Source organism: Strigops habroptila, chromosome 15 (genome assembly GCF_004027225.2).
Source record: "Strigops habroptila isolate Jane chromosome 15, bStrHab1.2.pri, whole genome shotgun sequence".
Taxonomy (NCBI): Eukaryota; Metazoa; Chordata; class Aves; order Psittaciformes; family Psittacidae; genus Strigops; species Strigops habroptila.
In genome coordinates, this window is record NC_044291.2 from 2,932,881 (window position 1) to 2,953,372 (window position 20,492).

At 39.9% G+C, this 20,492-nt stretch overlaps 1 protein-coding gene across 4 annotated transcripts in view; it reads left to right on the plus strand.

Annotated features, from left to right (window-relative positions):
• The window catches only part of LHX2 (LIM homeobox 2), a 33,986-nt gene extending 20,298 nt beyond the window's left edge, over positions 1 to 13,688 (plus strand). For all 4 annotated transcript variants that reach the window (XM_030507256.2, XM_030507255.2, XM_030507254.1 and 1 more), the window contains exons 4-5: positions 3,655 to 3,860; positions 10,684 to 13,688. In XM_030507256.2, the coding sequence (XP_030363116.1) occupies positions 3,655 to 3,860; positions 10,684 to 10,971 (494 nt within the window). In that variant the 3' untranslated portion in view covers positions 10,972 to 13,688. The remainder of the gene's footprint in view (positions 1 to 3,654; positions 3,861 to 10,683) is intronic.
• Positions 13,689 to 20,492: the final 6,804 nt, after the last annotated feature.

The following is a 20,492-nucleotide window of genomic DNA, read 5'->3' on the forward strand; positions in this document are numbered from 1 at the left end:
AATGGCCTGGATATGGGGCTGGGGAAAGACACAAGGGCCTTGGAGATGTTCTAGGGTCAAAAAAGAAACTTAGCATTTCAGAATTTGCTTTATCACGAAATAGGAATGAAACATTAGTTAATGTAAGACTCCTCTGTTCGACTGGAATTTTATCAATTGTGTTTCTGAACCCCCAGCAGGAGCCCTTAGATACTGCAATTGAATGGAATCCTTACGTACAGATAGTGCAACAGTTCCTTTGAGAGATACACAGGGACGCTGCAGAGAAACAGGGAAGAAGTACCTGAAGAACAGAGGGTTGCATGAGGGGTGTGTGCAGTGTTAGTCTTCCACCAGGATGCCTTTTGCAGAAACTCCTCAGCTCTTAAAACTTCCCCATACGTACACCCTTGGCCTGTTCTGTATCTCTGGGCTTGCAACACCCATGGACATTTCTGACTCTGTGAGAGATACATATAATATTAGCCCTAATAGAATCAACTTTTGGAGATGGTGCCAGGCACCACAACCAAATACAAGAGGGGAATTGACACTAATATGGAATATTTATGTCATACCAGGTGATGCCTGGGGGTACCCAAACCACTTGCGCAAGACAATGAGCAGGAACCACTCTTGTGTGCTTTCAAAATCTGTTCTGTAACTTCCTGCATAGAAAAGACACTATTTTCCAGTCTGAAATGGTCCATATTTACTGTTGTTTTAATATTTTTATTTGGCAGATGAGGAGGTAAAATTATGAGAAATTCAAGGAATAACTTGTTCATTGTCCTATCAGGGCTTGATGAAAAGCTGAGACCCTTATTCCATTTTGGGAGGGTTTAAATCACGTTTATTTCCTTGGATCCTGGATGTATCTCATTCTTTATGGAATGGGTTAAAATCCCACTACTTGCAGCCCTGTTGCAATCCCAACAAACCTTGCAGGGTTTGTTTTGTTGCATATTGACATGAACAGACCTCAGTCCTTCAGACAGATATTTTGATGCATTTCCTCCTAAATCTCTGCCTTGTTATTTCTGGGAGGGTTTGAAAGCATTTTGGATAACACACAGAGGTCTTTTCCATTACTAATACCAAAGATTCTGTGAGTACATTTTAAAACCAAGCACTGCTTGGTTTTACATTTCCATAATAGAATTTGCTATGAGCAATATAGTTTCAGTTATTCATCCCAGTGTTCTTTCCATCAGGAATTGCAGCTATGAAGGAGACCGGAGCACATGCCATGACCCCAGTTTGGCAACTAGTTCTTAAACCAGGAAAGGTTTTGCTTCGTTCCACCCAGCTCCATTAATGCCACATTTTTACTATCTCCTTTTAAGCATCTTACACCTTTTAAATTCAGGTGCTTCCAGTCTTTCCACGCCGCAGGAAAACAAGCAGAAATACTTCTTACTGCTAGAATCTGGCATGAGCTGCTTAGGTCTGGAAAGGATTTATACAAATGTACACAGATGCACGCACACACGCACATACACACATTTCTATACACAGCACAGGGTTTTTTTAAGCTGTTTTTTAAATGATGGGAGTACAGAAACACACAGGAAAGTTTGAGGTTTCAGACACTTTCTACCTATCTATTAAACAAACATGGGTTTGGTCTTAGAGCTGAATTTTTGCTCTATACTGTGCCATATCTTTCTAGAAGGGTTTGAAAAGCTGAAGTTTGCAAAGGAGCTCCTGGACATGCTGCAAACCTGCTTATAGAATCTGTGCACATTTTTACTCATGAATACATGCCTTTTATGTATTTGTTTTTAAAACTGTTTTTGATGCATGCCTTTCAGAATGTGTATGTTCGCAATAGGGCTGAAAACCTCTGATAGAAAGCATTTTAAAGAGAAACTATAAAGACACGTCGATGAGATGTACTTAGTTGTAATGAACCAGCAATAATGGACAACTGAAACAAATCTGTTTCTCTGTTTAAGAAATTCATCAATAATTCACAATTTAAAATATGTATTTTTTTGCATGCAACATAGAAGAGAAATAGTAGTGATTTTCAGTACTTTTCACATAAAACTTGCAGGAAATTGAAAGGGAGTTGATATTGGAACAGAAAAAGCAAACTGATGACAGTTTGTCAGAGGAAATTTTCAGTTATATCCCTGATTGTTTTAGTGGATTTAAGCTTGGTTCTTCCTCTTGTTTTAAGAGATTTTCTATGGTTTACTCTGTACAAAAATAAATTAAAAACTACTTTTGGAGATTATTTTGCTTGGCACTCAACATTTAACACTACTTGATAATTACTCTAATGTTCCTTGCTCATAGACCTCCTTTACAGGCTTTGTGGTTGATTTTTGCACATGTATCCGTCAGTGTCATTCCATGATTTCAAAGGATATAACAGAATTGATCATTCAAACTGGTATTTGCAAATGCTTATTTTTTAAACAAGGAAGTCCAAACACATAAATAAGGAAAAAGATCTTTTTCATTTGGGAGTGATACATTGTATTAGCAGCTTTATTTCTTCAGCTAGTCGAATTATAGTCATAATTTGCTGTCTGGTACCCACAAACTTTATTTCTTTTCTAGTGTTTCATTTAATGGTCTCTCTTGTACTCTACAGGGTTTAGTTTGATGGAGGAAATAATTACAATTTTAACTGGTCTGTTCCATTGAGATTTAAGTGGACTGTATTGTACAGCTTGCTTTGTACCTTACAATGCAATTTATAGTGATACAAAGTACACTAAAACTCTTTACGGAGTTGAGGACAGCTACTGTCCTACAAGCAGAAAGTGAAGGAAAGGCTGTGTGGAGATTGAGAGAAGAAGAAAGGAAACGGACCTGACATTTTAAAAGCCATAAAGAGGCAGGTCAAGGTCCTTGCTGGTGGGTTATTGTAAGGGAAACATACAAGGTGCAGAAATACGAGCCAGCAGTGTGCTCAGGTGGCCAAGAAGGCCAACAGCTTCCTGGCTTGTATCAGCCATAGGGTGACCAGGGCAGTGAGCATCCCCCTGTACTCGGCACTGGGGAGGCTGCACCTTCAATACTGTGCTCGGATTTGGGCCCCTCACTGCAAGGCAGACATTGAGGCGCTGGAGTGAGTCCAGAGAAGGACAATGGAGCTGGCAAAGGGTCTGGAGCACAGGTCTGATGAGGAATGGTTGAAGGAACTGGGGGGGTTTAGCCTGGAGAAAAGGAAGCTCAGGGGAGACGTTCTCGGTCTCTACAGCTACCTGAAAGGAGGCTGTAGTGAGGTGGGGATCAGTCTCTTCTCCCAAATAATAAGTGATACTTGCATTAGGGGAGCTTTAGATTGGATATTAGGAAAAATTTCTTCCCTAAAAGGGCTGTCAAGCATTGGTACAGGCTGCCTAGGGAAGCAGTGGAGTCACCATCCCTGGAGGTATTTATAAGATATGGACATGTGGCGTGTAGGGGCATGATTTAGTAGTGGCCTTGGTAGTGCTGGGTTAGTGGTGGGACTCGATGATCTGGAAGGTCTTTTCCAACCTAAAGAATTCTCTCTGATTCTGTGATTCTATGAAATGGAGGGGAAGACAAGCAGGATTTGTACCAGCACAATACATGCCATGGTGTGTTATTTTAAGTGCTGCACTCAGATGAACTGCAAACAGTGTTGGTCACAGAACGATATATTTACACATCTTTTCTTCTTGTTGCCTTAAGCTTTAAGCTGCAATGAAAACGATGGTGACCACCTGGATAGAGACCAGCAATACCCCAGCAATCAAAAAACAAAGCGAATGAGGACATCATTCAAACACCACCAGTTGCGGACAATGAAGTCATACTTTGCTATTAACCACAATCCTGATGCCAAGGACTTGAAACAGCTAGCTCAGAAAACCGGCCTGACCAAAAGAGTTCTTCAGGTAAGAAGAGCAGCCTTTTGTCTTGAAAAGTAAATAAGAGATCAATTTTATATTTGAACTGCCATGGGGATTGCTGATTTCCAAGCTTTTCTTAATCGTTCATCCCTTCTGTGAAGCTTCAGGTAAATCCTAGAAAGTATGAGAAAAGTTATTTCTTTTCAGTTTCCCAGAAGCAGATCACTTGGGTTCTAATTTTTACTGGCAGTTGGGAAGGTTTGGGGCTCAGCTTGTTCTCCTGTACTTAATTCTGGTGCATGTTTTAGCTTCCAGTCTGATATAAGAAAAAATGAATTATTTTAGTGTGTTCACTGTAAATAGAGAGCTCTTAATTTAGAACTTACTGTGAACTTCTACCTTCATAAGAATTTAGTCAGCAGTTTGAATTTATTTGATCAGGACAAGGAGGATATATTTTACTTCATATTTGAAATGGATATAAATTTATTTTTTCAAAGATTAACTCATAGTTTAGTAACTTAGAATGAAAGGAGACTGCATTTTAAAGTACTTTTTCTCTGAAAGCTGGATTTCTCTTGCTTCATGGATATGCACTCCATTTGAACTATTATGGGAAGCAAAGGTGAGAATATTGGTTGATTCAGCTCCATTTTAATTTGTAGTTCTGATTCAAGAAGTCAGTTTTAATGGGAACTTATCCAACTAATTACATCTAGAGATAAATTTGAGCATATAGGAGCCGTGGCATGCTGGGATCTATTGCTGAAGTTTTTTAACAGGTCTTAATTGTAGAAAAATAGTTTGTGAGCTTCACAGAGGCAGGCAGGCACAGAGACAGGCTCCTGGGAAAGCATCATGGGCAGCTCCCACAAATCCACAGGCAAGTGGAAGGCAGTTGACAAAAAATATTGGGAAAAACTGATTTCCCTGGAGAGATTCTGGACCTTACAGTGTTAACAGCCAACAGAAAAAGGAATAAAGGCTTTGTAGGCTTCCCAGTAAAAACTACTAATGAAAATCCAAATGTAACCACTTCTCCTGGCTACATCCTCCATTGCTGGATTTTTTGGGGTGTTTTTATGATGCTTTGCGGTGGTGGCAGACTCCTCCAGTACACCCAGTGCACATCCAAACACTTGAAATAGCAGCTCTTACAGCAGCTCTCCTTTATCCACACACGTGGGCAAAATAATTTAGTGCATTTGTCTATGCTTGTTTTGACACTTCTTCTTTATTTTACCCTCAAGTTTGGACACTTCAGTAATATCTGTTCTGTCCATTACAGTGCACTCACACCTGAATTATCTGAATTATCACATAGTGCCTTAAGAAATGAGATCAGTGTCCAGAAAGTGTCTTTCTCTTGGCCATCTTCGTGTTCTCTCTCCTCACTCCACACCAACTTTGACTTCCATGTCTCTTCTCTTTTCACCTATTGGCTCTTTCCTTCCATCTTTTTTCCAAGTTACTGTCTCTGTTTCGTCTTCCTTTTCAGAATGTATTTCCTTCTCTCCAAAATTGGGCTCCACACCTCCATTACACTTCGGTTTCTCTTTCAGTTTCTTCATTGCTTCTGTTTCCATATAAACCATACCACATTATGCAGTTTTAAGGTGCTTAGTGGTTCTGCTTTTTCTGTGGCAGACCCTTACAATTCCACTAAGCTTTTTTCATCGTTTTGGTAACTGGTGTTTCACTTCTTTTACTTTCACAGTTAAATACTCCTTTAGCTCCTTTAGCTAAAGAGTGGTGGAAGGTAATAGTTGGTGGTGAGGATTGTACCCAGCTGTTGGAGGCAATTCAAGACAATGGCTCAGAGCGATACTTTGTCTAGTGTCACTTGAGTTTTCCTGTCTGTTACGAGCACTCTCTTATAGTCTTGGAATTTTTGTTTGAAAATTAATTTGGGCCACGACAAAACAAACTTGTTTTTTGATTTTAGAACTTTTGTGCCCAACTGGTTTATCCATAACCTGTGAGAGGCAAATTTTCAAACACTGAAGTTCACCTATATGAGTTTCAGGGTTGCTCTTTGCTGGGGAAAACTCTTCCTGATGTTGGTTACTGAGATAGTGTCACTTGTTAATTCTTTAGAGCTAGAAAGGTTGGCATTCTGTCTGTGTCATTTATTGAACACGAGGTAATTCACTGACACTATTGATCTAAACAGGCATCATTAGCATTAGTCTGTCTTACACACCGAAGGCGCATGGACTCCCAGACGTACGTGCACACGTGGCAGTAGTAAGGAATCTTCCGCATTCCCTATGTTGTTATTAGGCACGTTTGTAAGCTGTTGTATTTTCTGTACGTTCAGATCCCAGTTCAGCTGATGAAGGATTGTGGCTCTTTGTATCATTTTAATAGAAAATGCAAGGCAGCAGATCAGGAGAAACAAATTCTCTCGTTCTGAAACCAGTGTACTTCCTAACCACACGTAGTAGTGTTCCTAGGGATTTAGAGACAGCTACAGTGCCCTTACTGTATAGACAGTCCCACATAACATGGAATGAGGGTACTTTGGTTGTAGATGAGCAGAGAATTTAGCTATATTCTTAATGATCTGTGATAACAGATCTGGAAGACCTGACTTCTGTCTTTGCTTTATATACATAGTCATTAGCTACATATGTCCAGAAGTGGAATGGCATGGAAATGTAACATAATGCTTCATAAATTATATTTCCTTCAGTGGCTTTGTAACGCAGGCCACTTCCTGTAAGTAGCCGCACTAGAATCACAGTAAGGCTATTGAAATTGTTAACCCCTATTTTTATTTATTTTCATTCCAATTTAGCTTTATATTTGCCATTTAATTCATATACGTACTGTACTGCAGCTGGGCAACAGCAGCCCATTATTGTAAGCTATCATTCATAATTAAAGTGACCAGCTAATTGTGAGCTAACGAACTGGCATAAATGTTCCTCTTTTGGGAACTGATATTTCCTTTTTGAGTTTAGAAAGGGAAGGTGAAAGTAGATAGATAGCCCTAAGCAGCTCTGGTTTGCTGGCTATAGGAATGTACCTCTTCTTTCCCAGGAGTATGGAATGTGATTATTCATGGCAAAAGCAGTTTAGGAACACAAAGCATTATTTTTCAGTGGGTGTTGTGTACACTGCTTATTCTTTCTTGAATTGCTCCCCAGCAAAGTTGCTACGAAAACCCCACAAAGATTACTGCATGTGTTTGAACTTGGTTAATTCAGTTTGCAGTAGCCCACAGCCATGAAGATCTCCACAGTCACACATGGGTACCCTGTGCTACCTTGTGCTGAAGATTTGCTTTGGGCTACCATATCGCACCGAGCCCCCATTCCTAAAACATCCTATCCTTCCCCTTTGACTGGGTGTTTCCTGATTACAACAGAGTAGTCAGAATGTGTGTGCAACGAGTAAATGTAGTTTGCTTTGTGGTGCAACATCTGTTATTTTTTGTTTCTCTACTTGCTGGTTAGTAAAATTCAGTAAACATAAATGGCTCCAGGTAGCTGTGCAAGTATTTGTTCTAGCACAAGGTATTCATACAACTAATACGTAACAGTTGCAACAAAGGGAGTGTTACAAACAAGAAACTAAAGTTACCTAAGGTGATTAGATGACCCCATTCAGTGCAGTAGCCAAATCCTTATACAATACTTAGTGCGTTTATTTCCAATCCTTCCCTGTCATATGGAAATGTTATTTTATTCCTGTTTTACTTAATGGAGACAGGGTTAGCTGCACAGATCACTGAAGAGATAGTGTAGTATTTTAACCATGCTAAATGTTATTCCGCCTCGCCGCTGAGTTGCCCAGCTACAGCTGGACATCCAGCCCCGCCAGCCAGAATGTGGTAGCAGCAGCGATGGGTCTTGCAGCTGCTTTTATTTTCCAGCAGGAGTTCTGGGCTGTATTTTCCCCTTTGATTTGAAATAGCTCAGCCTTATGATGATACAGTTGGACAGCAAACCACTAAATACTTCCCAATGATTTTGTTTATTCCTCAGTACTGAAGACCAGATTCCTGATTGTGTAATTGATGTGAGATAAGTCCTTCTGGAACAATTCTTTCAGTTATGTATGTTTGGGTTATTATTTCTTTGCTTTACTGTAATACCGTTACAGGTGCAGGGCCTGAGTGGGGAGCACACGGCGCTCCTGCCGTTCCGCATGGGCAGCCCTCACTTGCCAGCTCCTACACGCTGCTGTGCACAGCTCTGAGTAACAACACGGGGCAGCAGAGCAGCAGGCCCACATTCCCACAGCTCACACAACAATAGTTTTAATTCCTTCGCTACTCTTCAATGTAAAGTCTGTCATATCGTTTCACTATTATCCCTAACACAATAGTGATAATAGTGAAATAGTGATATCACGTATCACTATTGCGATAATTGTGATATCCCTTTCTATCATAAGACAAGGTATTCTCAGAAGTTCAAGTAAATATTCAGATGTCTTTTCAGTAATAATTCAGTAGTTATTATTGGGAAAATTTAAAGAGCGTTATGACCATTAGCTGATTAACCTTGACAATATCTCAGTGAGGAAGGAAGTGAAAGTAGTCATATAATCTCTATTTTTGAATAATACTTACAAGACTCTGTAGTATTTTCTGTGTCTAACATCAATTACCACTGTTAAAGAGAGAACCATGTTATATGTGCAGCTCCTGAAAGCAGCATGAATGGTCATTGGCAAGGGCGTCTGAACACAGGTTTTCATGTTTAATGGAAGATACAGGGGAATGCATAAATACCAATCGTTTTGCTCACTTTTCTTTACATACTGTATGTTTCAAATCACAAACAGAAAAAATACTGTCTGGTCTCTCACCCTGTTAAGGTTAAGGAGCAATTGGACGTTTAAGAACAACGTAAATAAACAGAATAGTTATGGTGCCTTCTACAGTTTTACACACTTCAAACAAGAAAATTGTTTGGGGAATAGGGATGGAAATGTTACTTGTATTTGAGACTACTGCATATATAAACATGTATTTTTAATGAACAGAAGTGTGAAATTATGCAGAAGTATGTGTATATGCAACTGGACTAGTGGTTTTGCCTGTTCTAATTACTACATAACTGTGGTACACATACAGATCAACAGTAGCAGGCTGTAAACTTCCACTTCACCTCCATATATATTATTGTTTTTACAATCACTGGCAGGTATATTAAAAAAATCAAACCCAAATTATTTTGTGGGCCAAATATAAATGATCTTTTACTGAAAGGTAAAAAAATCCCACAAATGTCCAAACTGTTTTTTTTTTTACCTAACTACTTAGTGCTTGAGATAGAGTGTGAAGGAGACGCTGTGCACCTGAAAGACCCTTGGCTGGGGGAGAAAGCTTTCCAGAGCATAAGTAGGGGTACTCACGGGGGGCAATTTGGGGCTGGAGCATCTGCAGATGCGAAGAAAAGCAGTCAGAGGAAAGCCAGCTCAGACATGTTCATCAGTTCCACCCGTGGCTGGCACGGAGAGAGCGCAAGGAGAACACCTCACAGGACTGCTTGTACTTACGTATCGCTCCTCTGTCAGTGACTTAAAGCGGATCCCGTGGCAGGGCCATGCTTTTCACAGTTAGAGGTCAGAATTTCCGTACAGGTCGGTGTGGTCTTGTGAGTTCCACACAGCCAGTTTCCCTCTACGGGCCTCAGGAGAGAAATCTGATGGAGATACTGTACAACTATGCAGATCCCGTCACTCATTCAGTTCCTTTCTCCGACAGATACAGAGATGACAAGGCTCCTTGCATGTGGAATGTAAAGACTCGGTCCTATTCCTTCTAGCAGGTCAACGTGAGGACAGTAGCATCAAGACTGAGTCCGTTGTAAAGAATGTAACATTGACAGAGGCCTTCTGATAAATAAGAACAGTGAAGTTTCAGCTAGTTGGAGCAGCAAAATTACCTGGTAGCAACATGTATCACGTTGAACACAGGGATCTGCAGTACCTTGGCTTCATGCCAGTTTCATAAATCCTTTTTATTTTATCTATTTTCAAATAGGTCAGAAAGATATTTTATCATTAAAGAAATCCTGCAGAGAGTGGAAAGCTTTTATCTTGGACCTAAACACTGAAATTTAACTGAGAGAGATGAAGTTGTAGCTTTTGGCCTTCACTCACAGATAATAATCAAATAATGGAAGAAGTAGCAATGCTGGAAAAAATTCTGTATGTGGATATAATTTCTACTGAAATGACAGGTTTTAATGCAATGTGGGTCTTTAATACCATTGAAGCTTCTTTTCATGACATCATTCCAGTACTGAAAACATTTGAGAAAGGAGACTGGCTTAGGTGAATGGAGCTGAAGCATTTGAGAAAGAAGAGTAAGAGAAGAGTAAGAAAGAGGGACAGTCCTTTTAGAAAAGTGAGAGCATTGCAGACACTGAGGCATGAGAAGGTTCCTGGGAGAGCACTTGGGGCCTGCAGAAAGTCAGGGTGCTGTGGTCTGTGTCACTTGCTGCTATGATGGGAGATGGACTTGAGATACGAGGGTGCTGAAACTCATTGTTTTATATCCATCTGACGCTTCATGTCTGCCCAATGCAGGCAAATACTTCTGGGATTGAGGGAAACTGAGGATTCGTGCAGGCTGCCAAATTTCTAAGCACACAAAGACTCCCCTTCTTCATCCTCAGTCCACTCCTGTCCCAGGCAGACCGTTCATACAGGATTGCAGGAGAGAGAAAGAGGAAAGATTTTCAGGCAGGCAGAGGACATTTCTCGTGACTGGGGCTACTTTTCTAACATGTTACCAGTGAAAACATCTTCCCCAAATTCCAGCTTTGGTGAATTTGTGAATATGCTTTTGTTTTTTTTAAACGCTGCAGCTCTTTAAATGCTACCCTGTTATATTAAACTATTTCAGGTTTGGTTTCAAAATGCTCGAGCCAAATTCAGACGGAACCTCTTACGTCAAGAAAACACAGGTGTGGATAAGACTTCAGACTCAACACTCCAAGCAGGGACCCCATCAGGTCCTGCCTCAGAAATATCCAATGCCTCCATGAGCCCATCCAGCACTCCCACTACTTTAACGGACTTGACTAATCCTACTATGCCTACTGTGACATCTGTCTTGACATCAGTGCCCGGAAGTCTTGAGGTTCATGAATCTCGAAGTCCTTCACAGACGACTCTTACGAATCTTTTCTGATGACTCTTTCTTAATAATTTCTTTAAAAAAGAAATTATTCTTAGCTGAAATTCCAAGTGTATTTTAATAGAGGCTTTGAGCAACTGACTAACCACAATTAGGATCTCTCCTAAAAAAACAGAAGGAAATGTAGTGTTCTGGTATTGCGGAGTATGGACTGAAGAATAACTTGGAAGATCTATTGCAACACAACATTTGTGTAACTGTACAGTTTTGTGGACTGAGCAAGGGAAACAGCAATTAATTTAAGTTGGCTAAAGCTTCTGTATTTTCAAAGACTGCCATGTGCCTTATATACTGTTTTATCTACATTCTTTGGATTCCATGTCCACTTCTCTCTTTTTCTCTCTGTATATTTATGACCAGGGCAAAAATGTTAAGAGTTTGTTACTTTGAATAGTCCTAAGCCTTTCATTGGTTGCTTTGTTGTTTTAGAATTTTAAGGTCGAAGTCTGTTCGAATACCAGAATTTGTAAAATCTAACCAGTAATAAAACCACTTATGGAAACTACTTGGTAATGGCTGCGGTTACATTTAACACTAGTGTCACAATCAAGATAGGCTGATTGTATTTAAAAAGATTAGAAAACTGCACTACAAACACAGTATCTGCCTAGGATAAACTCTAAATATGATGTATGCGTTCCTCCTGTTCCTGAAGTATGTATGGGTGAGAAGTCCACCTTGTGCAACAGTGTAGGTATCCTCAGTGTAGAGAAATAACTGTTAGTTGCAGGTAGAACTTACCAGATAATGTTAAAAATCAAACAGAAAAATCTATACTTTATTTTGCTGCATGAAACAAATCTGACTTCAGCTAGCATTTATGAGAGCAATCTTGCTTTTGTGCAAGACATTTCATGGGGGAGGCGAGCAGGGTACCCAACAGCTCTGTGGCCACAGTCAGCCCCTTACGAGGTAGACACTGGGTAAGGTTTTCCCTAGGAAAAAGACAGAATGTTTCAGGTTATTTTACAACACTGGTGGGCAAAGTCGAGGCAAAATTATGTTTTATAAAGTCACAGCCTTACATTTTTTGTAATGCTTTGAAAGAATGAAAAGCCAAGGGAAAATACGACATTAAGGATACTAATAAAAGTGGTTATTCCTTTAATGATTAAGGACCTTTCAATACAATTGAACTCCTTCTTCCCCAAAAATCTGTGCAGAATATAATTCATATTTTGAGTTTTTTTCTATTGTTTTTAAAGATGCTTTTCTGTAATTAAAGAAATACCTCAGCAAAGTTTAAATATGTACAAGAACGAGTATACACCATGCTGTTTGCCCAGTAGTTTTATAGAATTTGAGTGGTACGTAAGATGCATATGGTTATTCCTTTTCAAACCTGTTACGATCAGTTGATTTCAGTCAGACATTAGGTTGTATGTGGCTGTCTCTCTAAAACTAATCCGTCATTCCCATTGGATCGAAATTGCTAAAAGATTATTCCAAATAAACAGCAACATAGGTGCCAAGATTCATGTTCTTTGCCCTCTTCAGTGCATCAAAGATGATTTAGTAGACCAGGCTCTTTGGTAACAATGTTTTGGTTTTAGAAGCGCTACGTTTATTCAGCTTTCTCAGCTGAAAATTTGCCATTCTTGTGCAAACCAAATTCCTGTCGAGATCAGTGAGAGATCTCAGAGCATGAGCACTGTGGGATAGAAATGCTGGCATAATTAGGCCATTTATTAACCTTCTTTACACTTCAGCTTAAAAACACCCCACAGGTGAGTTATCTGAAAAGCAAGATAGTCCTAAAAAAATCCTAACCAGCTAAGATGTGTGAAAGGGATTACATTCTGGTCACTAAAACCAATAGGCTTAGCGTAGTTCATTAAGTTTATGCACAATGATGCACCATGAAAAAAGATAATTTGGGTTGAATTAATAACTGTTACAGGTTTGTCCAAGACATTTTTCCTCATAAGATAAATGTCTAATAAGGAAACCGTGCTGGTTAGTGGACTGTAAAAGAGTACGTATGCGCCTTTCAAAGATACTCAGACACGGAGATTCTGCTGTATGTAATGTTTTGTTCACTGTCGATTACCTTGGAGACTTTATATTTTTTTTACATGCTTAGCTGGATCTTTTATTGATTTAAAAGGTAATGTTGGTCCACTGTTAAATGGATACAGCCCATAATTAAAAAACTTGTGTATTAACTTGTAAACGGTTTCCAAAAGAAATGAATTCTGAATTCCTAAGTGTTATGGCAAATGTAGCGGATAACAACTCAAATGTTCTTTAAAACTGCAGTGCTATTATTTGTGATCTTGTGTTTTAACTACCTGAATCCTCATGGATGGAAATACCTTTCAAATCAATTCTCAATATTGCCTTTTCAAATAACTGACGTTTATGAAGGGGAATACTCTGGTGTTAATCTTATCTAAAACCTATAAGAGACAATTGGAGAAATTGTCTGGTTTAATCAAATCAGGGATTTTGCATATAAATAAGAGACAATATTCTATGTAGGGTCTTTATGTAGGTGCATTAGGATTCACTCTCTGGCTCCGATGACCTATGTTATCCCCATGACTGTTTCAATCCTGTGGTATTGTTTGGTTGTTTAGAGCTTGTTGGTTTTGAATGCTGTACATTTTTTTACTACTGCAATCCTAATGTTTCTTCACATACTTGTACAGTTCCACATTTGATGTATTAGTCTGGAATTCTGTTAAAAACATGAACAAAAATGGAAATGATATTTCTTTGGAAGTGTATTTTTACTGTATATCTAATTTGAACTAGTTGAACATACTTCTTTACATTTTGCATGATAGGTGTGTAGTTCATTTTTTAAATATGAAAGAGACTTAAGAGTAACTTAGAATGAGAATATAATGAAACTATACAACTATGGAAAATACATACAATGATTTGCTACTTTTTGACTCAAGAAACTTTTTGAAATACATTTTACCTAGTTTATTTAAGAGAATGCAGATATTTTGTCTTTGAGTACATACATAATACAGAATATAAGAGGGGAATACACATTAGAAAAACTTGCAAGTCATCTTGGTACTCAACAGCACACAGGATTGTTCTTGTCAAGCACAGAGAAAGGATATTTGAGTTAAAGAATGCTGAAGAAATATGTTTTGATCCACAGTAGAGAGGGATAGCATTGCTGTAAGTGATATGCAATCACACCGTCAAAATGTATTGACGCTATTAATAGCTACATTTTGTAAAACTTATTTTTCATTCAAATTATCTAAGTTTGGGAAGAGAAGACTAAGGATCGTTATGCCAATGAAGAAGCTGAATGCCTGCCCGGGAAGCAAAAGCCAATTTAGCAAATATACAACGGATGGAGAAAGTACCTCCAGGATATTTCAGTTTCCAAACTATCTTCTCTTCCTCGCTGTTACAAAACCCCAACATATTTAGAGCACTTTGCTGTAACAGTTATTTTTTGTCTGTTGGAAGGTAAAGACTAAAGCTTAGGCAGAAGAAGATAATCATCATCTAAAGGAAAAGGAGAAAAACCCCACAAATCAAATAAGAATCAGGCTTCATACTGAGGCATGATGATAGCAGAGACATCCAAGTGACTAAAAGAAGTTCCATGTGTACGTGCTTATGGTCTTCACGGTGGCTTAATACTGCTCGGAAGGAGAGAGTTTAATTACAAGTACGTGATTTATAAATTTTTAATTTATCTTTCGTTTACTTGAGAAAGCCAGAACTAATGGCACAGCTCTGCTGCTGTTCTTTAAAATTAAATTTGATATAAGCTGCCATTAGAAAGGATCATAACATCAAATACAGTGTGAAGAGATAAGCCCAGATATTTTCAGGGCTTTTTTCCCCTTTTCTTTCCATCTTTTTAACCTTGATTCTTCCTTAGAGCACATCATGAACTGCTGGCAATAGACTCATTTACTTTAATGAAGGGTAGATCATCTTCCTGCCACCAAGTTTATATCCTCCTGCTTATGTCCAGTCTTTACACTGCTCCTGCCAAACCCTTCTCATTTACCTTCCACAGTTTGACTGTCCACAGCTTCCACAGTGTGAGTCCTCCAGCCAGCTGAAGGCTTCAGTGGAGTTTGTTCCCACCTCTGCAGGAATTTATCCCTCTTGAATAAGGAGGATTTAAACCATTCCTGGTAGCAATTAATGTATCCATAATTAAAATAAGGATCTGTGCAATGAATGGCCTGTGCATTTCTGACATTACATTTTCCAACATTTGCAAAGACTACAGGTGAAATATAAGTGCAACATGTCCAGTGCACATCAGCAGCCAGGGTTTGGATGTGTGTGAAATGCTTCTGCATCCACTCTTTGGTGCATATAATTATGCAGTTGCCAGCTATCTGCATTTCTGCTTTCCAGGGTTATAATATTACATTTCCCTTTCCAGACCTTCAAGTCCTTTTTGTCTTGTCCTGCGTGTGACTTGACTGGGACTCTGTGTAATCCCATACTTCAAATGATTTTGCCTGAGTCTGCAGTATCTTTGCTTGAAAAGCTAAGTATAGCAAACCACAAACACTGCCCACACCCTCCCATACCCTGCATTTCAGGCTGCTCAGAGCCTCCGGTACGATACATCACTACCCCTGTAGGCAGCAGGGGTGACATGGATCCTTGTCTGTTCCCATTTTAATTGAAGAGAAGCAAAAGAATAAATATTAGATTCTTGATTTACAGTGAATAAAAGAAGTGATTTAAGAGTATCTTAGGATACAAATCGCTACAAAGAGGGAATAAAGAGGTCATGTTTTTGACACACAGGAGCTGCTGTGGGTATAAAGACAAGCAGCAAAGCAGCTGGACTAGGAGTGCTCATGTTTTCACTCCCATAAGTGGGGTGATGGTCTGAACTCATTGCAGGCTTTAGCTGGGATGCTTAAAGTGATGTGGGAAGGGAAGAATCAAGTTTGACTCTTTCATGACATTCGGTGAGTTATCAGCAATTTGAAAACTCTCTCAGGGAAGGAAGGCTGCACCGAAGAGCAGAGTGGTCTGTGTGCAAGTGCCCATCCCTCATTCTGCTGCTGGAAGGCATCTTCACAGTCTCCATGTGCTCGATGGAGTGAACTTCCCTAAGAATGTCAGTAAGCAAGCTGACCTCCTCGGGAGCAGCAGAGAAACTCAGAATGGATATTTGAATTAACTGTGATAATTTATTACTGTAATCAAGATCCATGTCTCATTTTTCTTGCATTTCTTAGTTTGGAAACTATGTCCAAAGTTAGTCTTTTAGCATTTGGGGTATACAGAGTCATTTTTAGGTTCTTTTACCAAAGCTTTGGCTTTGTGCCATGAATGGGAGGAAGTATTGAGTTGCATCAGTCGTCATATATTACTATCCACAGTACAAAAAACATGAGCCGTGAAATGGCCATTATAGAAAAGACTGAATCTTCAGCTGGGTTTAGTTGCACTTTTGACTGTTTCAAAAGGAGCTTTCACTCTTTGCGTGGAGTGATGCACAGTTGAGAGGAGGCTCGAGCTGCCACGGAGTCATGTCCAGGATTTGTTAAGGTCATCAGCTCTGGCCACAGCTGGCAGTGAGCAGACACGGTATGAATTCACCCAGCACACAAGTTCTCCATGTTGAGGGAGTTAGAACCCATCCTCTCAAATTATTTCCACTGAAGCAGCAAATTCTGACAGGCCTAATAGATAGAAATTTATATTACTACCATTTCTGCTACAATTTTACTCTCCCCCCTCACCTTTTCTACTAATTGAACATGTGTTCCTTCTCGCCATTCAGCCTGGGAGCTGTGCTGGATCAGGGCCATGAATGGCATTTATCAATTTAACAATTTTCTTTTCAAGGACCAGATAGAAAGCTATACTGGGCATTTAATGGCTTTCTGATCAGATTCATGTGATGTTAGCAGCTCTTTCTGGCTGAACAACTGGATTTTTGTAGCAACAAAGGTCAGTAAATATTTTTTGGGTTTTGTTTTGAGCAAAGCATAGTACTTCAAATATGCAACCTGCTGACAGTAAATTCTGACCTTGCAATATCATTTAGCATGTTGTTGTGGTTTAAATGATAACAACACTATGGCATGGCTCTGCCTAGATATTTACACAGCTTGTTTACATGCCACTGTATCAATTTGTTAGTTTGTAAAATCCAGAACTTCACAGGAAGTTAAAGTTTTGCAACAACCTCTAGAAAAAAAAGAAATAATGAAGCTTTTCATTAAAGAGAGAAACCTATTGTGTCCCTGCAGAGTTCAGCCCAGTACCTGTGGGAAAAAAAGAAGTAACAGCCTACAGAAATTGTTTCTCCACCAACTATTTCATTTGCCTTCTCACATCATTTCCACATGTTTGATCAGTCATTTTTTGCTGTCCTTCTTCTGGAAATGAAGACTAACAAAAGAGATACTCTGCAATATGGCTTTGCAGGCTGTGACTGAGGAAGAAGTTAGGCTGGGCAAGGATTCTGGGAAGGTAGGGAAGAACAGTTTCTGAAAGGCCAGCTCTGTCACCCTTTGACAGATACAAGGGTGAACAGATGGCATTGCCCAGACCAATTCCCCAAAGACATCTCATCTCCTGCACCCAGAGGTTCCAAGAATTTGTTAACCATCCTATGAAACTTTCTGAGGCAGGAAGAACACTTTATTTATCATTGCTTTCAGACAGGCAGTTCCAGCCTTTTCAACTGTAGATCCCCCTGCACGCTCTCTGCTGGGGTGCAGACTGTTGTCTAGCGGATTTAAACCTGCTGACCACAGACTTGCTGTGATTAGTTCACATGCATAGATCCCTTACACGTAGCTCAAAAGCTTTTATATGCATTCGTGTTACTGTATGATCTGACTGTTTCTGGAGAAGCCGGCAGACAAGCATGAGCTCTTGTGGACTCAGGAGATGGGATGTTTCACATCCATGAGCTTGCATTGCTCTTTGAAAGGTGGCTGTTCCCCTCCAGCACTGTCTGCAGTGCTCACTTTCATCTGGTCAGGGTTCATAAGAGAATTCTTGGATCGGGCTGCCGCCCTGGCCAGCTGCTGGTGCCTTTTGGATATTATGATATTATGCTTAAAGAAATCAATCTCGGATGTTCCTACCATCTTTTTCAGTCAACTCTAATTAATGCAGACTCAGGCTTTCTCCGTTTCATATACACTGGCACTGACTCCTCACACTTCACCCAACATGCTAAATGACAGCAGAAGTTACACTGCAGCCAGTGTCATTCGTGTTACAGAAATAAGCCTAACCACATGTGCTCTGAAAGGCTTTTTTAACGTAATAAAGGCCATTTGTGCCCTTCATTTATCTTTATGTCTTTTCCACTTCTACCCCTATTGTGCCTATAGAATTCAGGAATCCACTTTAGATTAATATAAAAGCTATACAATGCTCTTTGTGATTCTTTACTCTTCAGCTCCCTAAGTGCAGGCAATTCCTACCCATGTTTTGTGTTCATACTCTTTTTCTGCCTTTCTGTTTTGCCCCAGAGGTTACAGCTTGCACACACCAACACCCACTGGCACTGATGGGATTCTCGAGCCCCTTCTGGCTATTCCAGCACAAAAGCGGAGTCTCGGAAAAGGCACTGGCAGCTATTTGTAGAATTGGATCTGTGTGGGGAGTGTAAGGTGTGTTGCTACCACTTACATGCAGACACCACCATTATCAGCTGGCTCAGAAAGGACCGAAAGCTAAACTGCTTTTACAGGATCTGCATAAAAACATAATCCAGTTTAATTCCAGAATTATACTGGAGGTGATGCCAGGTATTAAAAGGAAGAATGTGTTTCTGGCAGGACTCCAGGTATTTCTGTTCTTTCTTTTTCTGCCTATTGGTTGGAGCAGAGATCAAGGCAGGACTCCTGGCTCCTGTTTCCACCACGGGCACTAGTTTACTCCATGGCCAGCACAGGGAGGCTGTCCAGAGGTTACTTAATGTTACTGTGAGAAAGTGCTTTGAAGTTCTTGAGTGAACAAAACAGAGCAAAACACGTGTCATTGCAAAGTGGAAGTCATTCCATTTCACACGGGAAGCCATGAGAAAATGAAACAGCAGCAGATGAGTGTCACCATGTGTGAGTAGCTCCAGTCTCACCTTCCAAGTCCTAACTGCTGCTTGGCCAGGCTGTGCTGAAAACAGGAGAAGCTGATTTATGTTACTTTGGAAAATGGAAACCAGGAACTATTGCATATTCATTTAGGGATTTGCAAGATATGAGAGAATGCACAAATCAATCGCAACAAACTCAGAGGAATTTATAGTGGATAGTGCTGAAGGAAATCTTCCTTTTCCAGAAAGGAGACACTAGATCATATCATTTGGTAACTGCAGATGAGAAAGCACGGGCCTGTGAAGCGGGGATGTGGAAAACTGAACACAGTCAAAACAGGTAAGGCTGAGAGCATGAGAGGTCTATCCTTTCTCCTCTCCTGTGAGACAGGAAAAGCCCTAGGCACTTTACAACTGAAAGAAGGTAAAGCTACATTTCTGTACAAAAATCACTGTAAGGGAGTCTGGGAAGAACACCGGGCCCGGAGGTCAGGAATGCGGGATTGCCGGGATAAGGAGATGTTACCATGTTAAAGGTGACGCCATCCCCAGTCACTGGGAAGGCTTTTGGTGTGAGGAATGATTTCAGCTTCGTGCTGCACAGCTCAGGGAGAAAACAATCTATAGTGTTTGTAACAATACTTAAACATTGAACACTCAGCAACAGCTCAGCATCCCAGCCCTCATTGTTCATAGAAGGTAAAAGATGGCAAGAGTATGTTGGAGGGTTTAGTGTCCTCTTTCATGCTTCCAAGCTTTCAGCCTTGAAGGAGACAAACCCAGCCTATTACACATGCTGCCTTTGTATCCCAAACTGCTCTTTGCTACTGTAAGCTGGCTCTCTTCATTAACTGTATTTACTTAGCAGTAGAACTGTTGTTATGTATGAATAATTAACAAGGAAAGATGTCACTTACTGCACTAGCGCTGCGTGGTTCTGGTTGCCTGAGATTCCAGCCCTACAAAGCCTGTAACAGGAAACTGTAAGGCCAGTCTCTCATTTTACAGAGTTTAATTTGGGGTATGTTTCTTATCTTGGTGTGTTACCGAACTGTTGAAAGTGACAAAAACAGATGCCATAAAAGGCAGGAAAAATGCAGCTGGACTGAACCTCAAGTATTAACAAAGCATATTCCCTTGATATACACTAATCTTATACCTTCAAAACCAGGAAAGATCCAGTTAAACTCACAATCATTTTATAGTCTCTGTAGAACCATAGAAGCTTAGGGATCCTTTGTTATTCCTCCATAAAGAGGAAAGTTATAGTAAATGTGCCCTTCTTAAGTTGGGTGTTTTTAAATACTAACGTTTATTGCTCTGCAGTTTCTTTTTAATGTGTGCACAGAGAACAAGAAAACACCTAACTGCACAGGAGTATTTTTAGAAACAATAAGAGTCCTCTGTTCATAACTGGTTACCTCTTTTGCCATTTGCATAGCTGATCATCGTTACTGATCCAGTTAGCAGGATTCGTTAGGGAGGCTGAAGGACTCGC